Source organism: Parus major, chromosome 4 (genome assembly GCF_001522545.3).
Source record: "Parus major isolate Abel chromosome 4, Parus_major1.1, whole genome shotgun sequence".
Classification (NCBI taxonomy): Eukaryota; Metazoa; Chordata; class Aves; order Passeriformes; family Paridae; genus Parus; species Parus major.
This window is the reverse complement of record NC_031771.1, coordinates 46,128,440-46,138,606: the sequence shown is the minus strand read 5'-3', so window position 1 is coordinate 46,138,606 and position 10,167 is coordinate 46,128,440. Positions and strand designations below refer to the sequence as shown.

At 39.8% G+C, this 10,167-nt stretch overlaps 1 protein-coding gene across 2 annotated transcripts; it reads left to right on the top strand.

Moving 5' to 3' along the window:
* The first annotated feature begins 206 nt into the window (after positions 1 to 206).
* CHRNA9 (cholinergic receptor nicotinic alpha 9 subunit) lies at positions 207 to 8,502 on the top strand. Of its 2 annotated transcripts, none has more exons than XM_015623590.1 (5): positions 207 to 472; positions 2,718 to 2,863; positions 3,714 to 3,868; positions 4,521 to 5,053; positions 6,353 to 8,502. In XM_015623590.1, exons 1-5 carry the CDS (start codon positions 403 to 405, stop codon positions 6,907 to 6,909), a joined length of 1,461 nt encoding a protein of 486 aa, XP_015479076.1. In that variant the 5' UTR covers positions 207 to 402; the 3' UTR covers positions 6,910 to 8,502. The 2 variants fall into 2 exon arrangements, with proteins under 2 accessions (XP_015479076.1, XP_015479077.1); XM_015623591.2 differs by lacking the exon at positions 207 to 472 and adding an exon at positions 540 to 948.
* Positions 8,503 to 10,167: the final 1,665 nt, after the last annotated feature.

Genomic DNA, 10,167 nt, shown 5'->3' with positions numbered 1-10,167 from the left:
AGAACTGGTTCTGAGCGGGCTATCGCAGAACCTAAGTGCAGTTAAACAAAGCCCTCCAAAGAACTGTAAAAGGATTTGTCATAAATTAGACGAAATCTTACATTTGTGGTATAAATGCAATGGAATACAATTTTCACAGTGATACCCAATCTGTTGGTTTTCTGTCTCAGCATCAGGCTGAGAGCAGGCAGCGCTCAGGTTACCAGGAGAGGGAGGGAGCCCATGATCGCTGCAGGACTCTGCCAGCTGCTGAGCCAGCACACAATTGCTTCTAGAAGCTCGTCAGTGTATCAGCACCTTGATGCTACTGTACAACTTGATTTACTCTTTGGATAGTTTTGCATGGTGGTAAACACTTTTTGTGCTCTTGGGTGAGCAGTTTTATTTATTTAAAGTCCAGAAATGAAGATAAGGAGCCTCTCCTCCTTTTACGTCTCTCTGTGGTTGCTGTACACAGCAGTGATACTCAAAGGTGAGAATGCTGCTTGCTAGCAAAATGTTGCACTGAGGTTTATTTTATTCAGATAGGATCTTGTGACCCGATGTACCCTACGTGGCTGAGCCCCAGAAGTGTTTAATCTGTTTAGTTTTACTTTGTCTCACTGATGCATAAACAAAATTATCATGTACGGAACCGGAGCTGCAGCGCTGTTCGGGAAGCTGTGATCTGTTGGGATGTCTTTTTAGTCAGGAAGATTTGCTTTGAGCTCTTAAATTAGTCCAGGAAGTCGATGTGAATCACCAGAGAGAGATGTACTCCGAAGTACTTGTTCCCTACATGTTGCCACCTGGCATTTGCGCAAGTCTTGCGAGTGTGTGAGCGATTGAAATGCTGAAGTGATGACTCAAACAATTGGCCATTTGCAAAAGCAGCGGGTGCTCTGATGAGGCTGGATTTGCACCACACAACCGAAGACGGGGTTTTGAACCTGCATAAGAACACGCCAGGTACAAAGGGGTGAGCACCCATCGCCAGAGATCACCACGACTAATTAACCTTTTTTTAGCAACAAGATAAACAATGTTTTGAGCCAGATAAGGGAAAAGACCGATAAGAAGCAGAACCTGTGAGATGGGATAATACTTTATCTGTATGCTGATAATCGGTCCTCTCCGTTATCTGCTCTTGTCCCTTCCTTCTTTTTCTTTCTTTTCCTCCTGTATTTTCTTGAATGTAGTCTTTATGCTTTTATGTTGTTTCATTTCTATAGATAATAACGGGTACGACCAGGTACCTCTTTCCCATTGTTGGAACTGATGCTACTTTTAACATTGTTTTTTTGTAGCTTTAGTCAGGGGGTTGTTCGCCTTTGCCCAGGGGGAGGTGAATTGAAGTTTCTCTTCAAAAGACTGTTCACCGTGTGACATCTGATGGGTTTAACATCTACAGATGGGGAGTAGCCAGAAGGTACACAGGGAATAAACAAACATTAAAGGGCATTACTCCTCCGGAGACATCTGGTCTGGGCAAAGATTGATAAGAAAACCCAGGAATGAGGGCCCAATTAGTATCGAAGTCGAAGGGATCCATAATCAGTGGATGATTGAACACTAAGAATTGTGTAATTTGAACGCGAATTTATTTGGGATTTTTATGTGTAAATAGGTGAAAAGTTTGGTAAATAATTATGTATGGTGGAATGATTTTCACTGCACAACCTGGGCATGTGTAGATGAAATAATTTCTATTACATGTCCTGCTCAGAATACAATCCTGCCCAGAATAAAGTGATGCCTAATTCTCTAACATTGAAAAGACTTCCTTGGAGAGTTTCCATTTTCCCTGTAGTTTCAGTGACACACACCATTGCAACCAAATTGTTCTAAAATAAACCTGCCATACATAAATATATGTATTTATACATAGCCCACGTTGTTTCACTCTTATCCATCCCAAGGGATCTATTAAGAACCTCAGTTACCCCACCTTCAGGGGTGGGTTGTAACAGAGTGGTTTTCTTGTCCTTGCCCTTTGCTTCCAGAAATTTGTGAATCTATGTAAAGATGATACAGAGGCTGCCTAGAGAAACTGTGGTGTACGAAACAGTATGAAACAGCAAAAGAGTAATTTACACCCTCAAATTTCAGTCAATTATTTTTAATTAAAAAAAAAAAATTATTATTTAAAATTATTTCTTTTTAGATAAATCTTTAAATCCGGATAGCAAGAAGCTTCTTCAAATACATGGTTTGGAAAATATGTTGGTGCACAGATGTATTCACACATTATGCAATTGCCAGCTTGTGAAGAAAAGTAGCTCAGACATTTTACAGGTGGTAGTTTAAAAAGAAAAAAGACTAAATTCTGGAAGTAGCAGGAATCTTACAAGTGCTGCATTTGGGAACATACCAAAAACCTGTGAGGAAGTGTGATTTCAGACCTTGCACACTGGAAGTCAATAATATCTGCCTGTGAAAACCTTTGGTAAAATAAAAGTAATTATATTTACTTACAAAAAATGTAGGAATAGCTGCATAGAGAGAGTTTTTCAGTGGGTGTGAAAAGCTTAAGTTAGCTATTCATCTGCTCCAGGTGAACACTGTCTTTATTTGAATAACTTCTTCAGGTACACTTCTGTACCTGAACTAATGATATTCTACCATATATAGTGATAAATATGATTATAGCAAATACTGCCTGAAGCAGTAGAAAGAGGGTGTTTTCTGATGCTGCTCAGTGCTTAATCTGATGTACTGAACAAGTCTGTGTCACCTAGCTGCAGAATCAGCCAAAGGAAAATATGCTCACATGCTGTTCAATGAACTGTTTGAAGACTACTCCAATGCTCTAAGACCAGTGGAAGACACAGATAAAGTACTGAATGTAACCCTTCAGATCACATTGTCCCAAATTAAAGACATGGTGAGTAAAAGCACGGTTCTGTTTTCCTAAAATGATGCAGGAATATACTAGCTGTAAGCCTTTTGTTTGGAATAGGAAAAGCAACCTTCATTTTGTTGTGACAACTTCAGAAATGTTTCCTCACAGGAGGAGAGAGGGGGTGGCCTGAGGGGGTGGGGGTGTGTCTTGTTCTCCAGTTTTTTGTACATTCTTCTCTGGCTGCAACTCTTAAGACTTCCATTTTAAGTCTGGAAATTTGGAGCTGCTGAATTTTTAAGACTTCTTTTGTAGTTAAGTGTTGGTATCACCCCCTCCAGGCAAGTTTTGCTGAGTTTTAAATACAGCAAATGCTTTTTCTAAGATGCAATTAGTTTCTACATAAAATCCCTAAAATTAGCCTTCAGTAATTTTTATAAATATGTTTTTTTTAGATACACTTTTAAGGCAAAAGAAAATGTGTCTGGAAGGAGGAGGGAAGATTATTTTTGTGACTTCTGAATTATAATTTCAAGGCCTCGCCAAGCTCTCGAAGAATTTCTTAGCCTGAATCTGTTAGCTATTTTTTATTCTGAAGCTCACAAAAGGAAATTAGGAAGAACTGTGAGAATTAGACACTGTGATTAGAACTAGAGAAGGTGCTAAGAGAAGAAGGTTTGCACAAGCAAAAGTCCAAACCAATGATTTCCCTGCACAGTGTATGGGCTTAGATGACTAATTCTAGGCATCTCTAATAACTAGAGAATTATTCTGTGGCCTGTCAGTACTCTGGCCTGTTTTGAGCACTACAACAAAGCCATATCACAAATGCTGTCTGTGTCTGAGATGTGATTTTGTCATCTTCAGCTAGAAATATTTCTACTTTTTTATGCAGGATGAAAGGAACCAAATTTTGTCAACTTACTTATGGATTCGACAAAGCTGGTATGATGCATACCTCAGATGGGACAAAGATAAATATGATGGGTTGGATTCCATCAGGATTCCAAGCAATTTGGTTTGGAGACCAGATATTGTCCTATATAACAAGTGAGTGTGGCTGGAGAAAATCAGCTTGCATATTTGAGGGAGGGAGGGGGTTAAAGGAGTAACTGGCCTACAGAGACTGAACTTTCATCTCTACTTTACCTTAGCAAGGGATATGTTTGTTATCTTAACATTTGTTGTTGATAATCTAAATATTTTGCAATAAAGCCATAGACAAGATCTGAAAATTGTGCCACACAGCAAAGCTTTTCTGGATTTCTCTGCACTGGGAATAGAACACCCTGGCTTGTCTGAGGTGCTTTCTGCCGAGGCTCCTAGAGAACCCTGGCAGATTGTCCACAAACAGACGATACATAAAGGCTGCACTCTTTGTCTGCTCTCCTAGGCCAATAATGACCTGCAGATTGTTTTCAACTTTTAATGGACTCTTATCCTGCTGTGTCCTGCTTGAGGTCAAGTTTGAGGAAGCTATGGCAAACAAATACCATATCGTTTAGCAGCACTGATATTCGGCATTCATGGGCACTCATACCTGTAAATAATGGTTAAGAATAAGTTCCTACTAAAATTCAGTTTAAATATGATTTCAGAAGCATGCTTTTAATGGTGTGAAAGGAGGGTCTTCTCCATTGCACTCCTTCTCTGGCCAGCACCCTTGTCTGTCAGTCCTGATTGTCATTTTTCTGTCTTTTAGGGCTGATGATGACTTTTCAGAACCAGTAAATACTAATGTAGTGCTGAGATACGATGGAAAAATCACTTGGGATGCACCTGCCATCACAAAGAGCTCTTGTGTAGTGGATGTGTCTTACTTTCCTTTTGACAGCCAGCAGTGCAACCTTACCTTTGGGTCCTGGACCTATAATGGTAATCAGGTAGACATCATCAATTCTCTTGATAGTGGTGACCTCTCTGACTTCATAGAAGATGTGGAATGGGAGATTCATGGTATGCCAGCAGTTAAGAATGTTATCACTTACGGCTGCTGTTCTGAGCCTTATCCAGATGTGACCTTCACGCTGATTTTGAAAAGGAAGTCCTCTTTCTACATATTTAATTTGCTGCTTCCTTGCATTTTGATCTCCTTCCTGGCCCCACTGGGATTCTATCTCCCTGCAGACTCTGGTGAGAAAGTGTCTCTGGGTGTTACAGTTCTTCTTGCTCTAACTGTGTTCCAGCTGATGGTTGCAGAGATCATGCCCCCATCTGAAAATGTTCCTTTGATAGGTGAGCTTTACACACTTTGTCTTTAAGCATGACTTATTAATAGCAGGGCTGTATGTCAGGGAATCTAAGTAATTTGTGATTTCTCAGAAGATAAATTTGCTAAATTTTTGCAGTGGTGAAGTACTTAAAATACATGAGGAATTTGTATAGGTATGCTGCAGTTTTTAGAAGTTATTTTCTGTTTATTTTAAATTATACATTAGCTAGCTATTTTATATTTATTAAATATAGTTAGTTATTTAGAATTATGGTATCACATCTTGAAATAAAGTTACTAATGGAAAACAATTTTAGAACTAACACATGAAGTATAATCAAGAGCTATAAGCACAAGGTCAGACTGTTTCAAGATATGTTTCTGTCAGATCCAGACAGTTGGATGGCCTGGCTGGCATACTCAAAGTTGACTTAATATCTGACAATTGCTACACTGGATTATAGTTCCTGGGAATCCATTATGCTGAAATTTAATTTATATCCTGGAGTTCAGAAAAGTTCATGTACAATGAAAGGGACCTAGCTTAGTCTGTTTGCTCTATTCCCACCCTCTCCCTTGCCATCCTTTCCAGTCCCTTTGAAACTGGGCTCAGGTCACACCTGTCTGTGGCACATCCTGTGTCACTGCTGTCAGGCCTTGCTTTTCCTGCTGCAGAGCAGGGCTGGGAGCTGCCTCTCTGCATAGGTTGCTTGTGTGGTCAGCTGTGTTCTTCAGCTGCCAAAAACAAGGGCAGAGGAGCACAGCTTGAATTCTCTTCAGCTCTGTGCTCTGATCTCTGAGCTGGCAGCACACTGGTTGTGGATACCAGCAAAGTCTGCATCTTCACTGACATGTTTGAGTGTGAAAGCATAGATCTGCTGGAGTGGGGTGCACCAACAGCTCAAACTAGGGGTTATCATCACTGTTGTTAATACATGAGGAAGTGGGATTTCCAAGGGGCCCTGTGAAGCCATTGGCATGGGGACTTTGCAGACACTATGCTCTTGAGAAACATTTTTGAGCTGCTTTCTGAATGGATGTGTTTCAAGTAATCAGAGGTTTTAGCATGCAAATATTTACCATGCTAATACAGTAGTCACATACTCATCTAATAAAGACATGCCAGTGATGTGTAGGAGATTTTATTTTAACAGCTTCTATCTTTGTTTTTAAATGGTGAATTGTGATCTAAGAAAATTAAGGTAATTAAAACTTTGTTTCATTTGCATTTATGCTCAACACTATGTTGTCACATTGTTACTTCTCATTTAATTTTTTTTATTAGAGTAACATCTTTAATATGATTTAATTTTGTGTTCTAGGAAAGTACTATATAGCAACTATGACCATGATCACAGCTTCCACTGCATTGACAATCATTATAATGAATCTCCATCATTGTGGCTCAGAAGCAAAGCCTGTTCCACAGTGGGCCAAGGTGGTTATTTTGGACTATATGTCAAAAATCTTTTTTGTTTATGATGTGGGTGAAAATTGCACAAGTCCAAAAAGAGAGAAGGAAGAAGAATATAGGTTTGAGGGGGATGATGGATGCCAGAGGAGGCACAAAGAGGTAAGGAGTTCTCTTTCCACTGGGAATGATGACTGCAATCTCAAGGAAAAGCTCAATGGAAATTGGAATAAAAGCTATGGGGTAAATGGTGAAAATGTTAGGGAGACTGTTAATTGCTGTTCTTGTTACAAAATGCTGATTAAAAATATTGAGTATATTGCTAATTGTGTTAGAGATCATAAAGCAAACCGGGCCAAAGGAATTGAGTGGAAAAAAGTTGCAAAAGTGATGGACAGGTTTTTCATGTGGATTTTCTTTATCATGGTGTTTTTTATGAGTGTACTGATCATTGGAAAAGCTGCTTAACTGAAAATGAATATGTTCCTTTTGTAAATCTGAAAAGTCTGTGTTTGTTTGCTTAGGAGGAGTTCTGTGTTTAGGGGTGCTTTTGAGATCATTGCCTTGAATTCTGTAACAATAAACAACTTGATTCTGTAGGCTGTGACAGGGAGTTGAGACATTGCATAACTGAGGACTTTGCTGGTGACTGTCCTTGCCTTTTAGTTTGGGTGTGCTGATGAGGCTGCAGGATGAGCAGTCAGTGTTCTGCCATGGTGGGTGGTGGCCATGACTTCAGGCTGTCTGGGCCAGAGCATTGCAGCAGTGGAGCAGACAGCCTAGCAAGGAATTGTGTATTCACAGGGCTGCACCTCTGCACTTTGTAATTTGATCAGCCCTTTCACTCTTCCAGGGGAAAAAGAAAGTGTATTTGTGACATGATGACATTTTCTGGAGATCATCCCTTCATGGCATTGCCTTTTTCCCTTTTATTTTAGCTTGACTCGAAAACTTATGTTTTTTGTTACAGCTCACTGACCACTGTTCCTATCATTTCATAGGCTCTACATGTCTATATGCCTTTAGCTTTTAATATGGCTGAGCTTACTGAAAGTGGTCTTCCTCTTTATCATTTTCTGCTGCTGAATGTTACTCTATGGTCACCATGGCTCCAGTAAGGCAGATTCCCAGGGTTTCTTCCCCACTGAGTCAGAGGACCCCTTTTCAATTCTTTCTCTTGAGCCTAATAATAGGAAGAGCTTCTCCTGTCTTTCCTACATGTCTCATTGCCCTGGGCATTAGTGCAAGATGTGCCTTTAAATGTTACTTGAGTCTGCTAAAATAGGAGGCTGTGACTTCTGTCTTCTCTCACTGTATTTACCTACCACTGTTCACCCTTTGTGTCCCTTGTTCACTCTTACAAGCTCTTTAATACTTAAATTTTAAACAGTTTACAGGAACGCCAAGGTTGCACTGTGCATTACTTAGCACAAAATCATGATCTTACAGACTCATTAAAGTAGTGCCATAATCAACACTCCTTGCTCAACACCTTCATGCTTACATGTATGGGAAAATGTTTGTTGCTGACAACACCAAAACCCCCTCTTCTGTCTGTTAATTTCTGTTGACCCTTTCAGACTGATAGAGCTCTGGAGGATGTCTCTTGTAATAAAGTAAGAAACTGGTACCCTGGGCATGCCCATAGCAAATAAATTGCTTTGGCATAGCACCTTGAACTTTGAAACCATGATATTCTAGATGCTTGGGAGAGGCAGAATGGCATTGTAATGGATCCCAGTCAAAAGTTCATGTGATAAAACTAATTTTCATAATTATTGCACTGAATAGGAGCATACCTGTGAATCAGTAACTTAAGAGCAAGGAGCTAAACTGGTAAAGTGATGCAGTTGTTATGTCCAAATTTATTAGAAGAAAGGGAATTGTTCTTTTTATTTTGACGATGTAAATGATGCATTGAATTGCTAATGGCAGGTTTTCTTTTGTGTGGAATAATTAACACTGTAAACTTATCTGGATTCTCATACATAATGCAAGCCTTAAAGTCCAGGTTTTAATGTAAAGCTAAACTGGCTGTCTAGCCAAAAATAAACTCAGTATGTGGAAAAAGTCTCAAGTGTGTTCCCTGTGTATAACCAGTTCCCACTCAGCCGGGGTAACTTTGAGTAGCTCCTTTAGAAGACAAGCTGTTCATTTTCATTCACTGCAGAAAAACGATTGCATCCATTTGCCACGTAGTTCAGGGTTTGGCACTTACACTGCCTGCTCGAAGAAACAGGTTTGCTCTTTGTTGTGGAAAAAAATACTGTCTGTAAAGCTGAGGGAGTAAGGTATTTAAAGATAAGGGTAAAATATTCAGAACATGAGTCTTCAGCATGGAAAACTGATGATCAAGGGTTTATTTAAGGCTTATGGGTGGCATAAAGAGCTACTGTTCAGAGTTTTACAATGCAGGAAAGGGGTACATGAAATGTACACAGTGTGTGGCAGTGGAGGAGTCTGTACAACATGTGATAAGGCTGAGGAGCTCTTTGCAACAGGATTGGTGAATGCCAAAAGATTATAGGGATTTCGAGACTTAAGGGAAAAAATAAAAGAAAAATCTGTTGGCATACTTCTAAATACAAGTCACCAAGCATTTAAAGGAGGAGCAATATTTTAGAGATTCATGACTACATGTTCTTCAGTGCTCTTCATCCCATTGGTGGCACCCACTTGAGGCAGCTTCAGGATTTAGACAGCCCTTTAGTCTGACTCAGAATATCTTTCTTAGAAATGCAGATTTTGTCCACGTCACTCTGTTCAAAGCAGACGGCTGCAGCTGTGAGCTTTCCATGTGAAAGTTTGCAGTCATAGGTGGACTGTGGGCCTCTATCATGCTGGTGATTTTTCAGTACTCTGCATGCCTGAATGATGATGTTGAAATCATATTTTGCAATTCCCTAGTAGTTTTTATGTGAAAATGTGATGGTATATCACACCAAGAAGTACCTTTCTTGCAAGAATATGATTTGAAAAATAGTTCTAGTGATTTGAACCTATTAACTATTAAATTTTCTTTTAAACTGTTATCCTTTTCTTTGGATTGCCAGACATTTTCAAGGGTTTTTTTACCTTTTATTTACGTATGGTGATTTTTCTTGATCTTGTAAGAAAAACTTTTCCATTTTTAAGCTCATAAGAGTCCTGATTTTGGTAAAGATTTTGAGCAGCAGATGATGAGTGCCAGTAGAAGCTGATCCCTGAATTTTTGTGAGCTAGGACCCTTGTGTCATAACTTTGGACTTGATCATTGTTCAAGGTAAAAACATGACGTGACACTGTATGGCCTTGATTCTGGTGCTGACCCAAGGCTGACCCAAGGCCCATGCTACTGCCAGGCAAAGACTGCCTGGTTTAAAACTAGCTCAGGAGTTTCTGACTAAACTGTATGGACAGTAGCTCAGGTCTTAATGTTTGCAGAATCACAGAATCATTTAGGTTGGAAAAGGCCTCTAAGATCATGGATTCCAACCTTTGACTGATCACCTACCTTGTCAACTAGACCATAGCACCAAGTATAATGTCCTGTTGTTTCTTGAACACCTCCAGAGAGTGTGACTGCACCACCTCCCTGGGCAGTTCATGCCAATGCTTGACAACCCTTTCCATGAAGAAATTTCATCAAGAAGAAACTTGTTCTAAATCAGCCTTGCGTGTTAGCAGGCAGAACTGTACACGAGAGCTGTAGTGCTAAGTGAGACAGGACTGTTTAATTCTACCTGT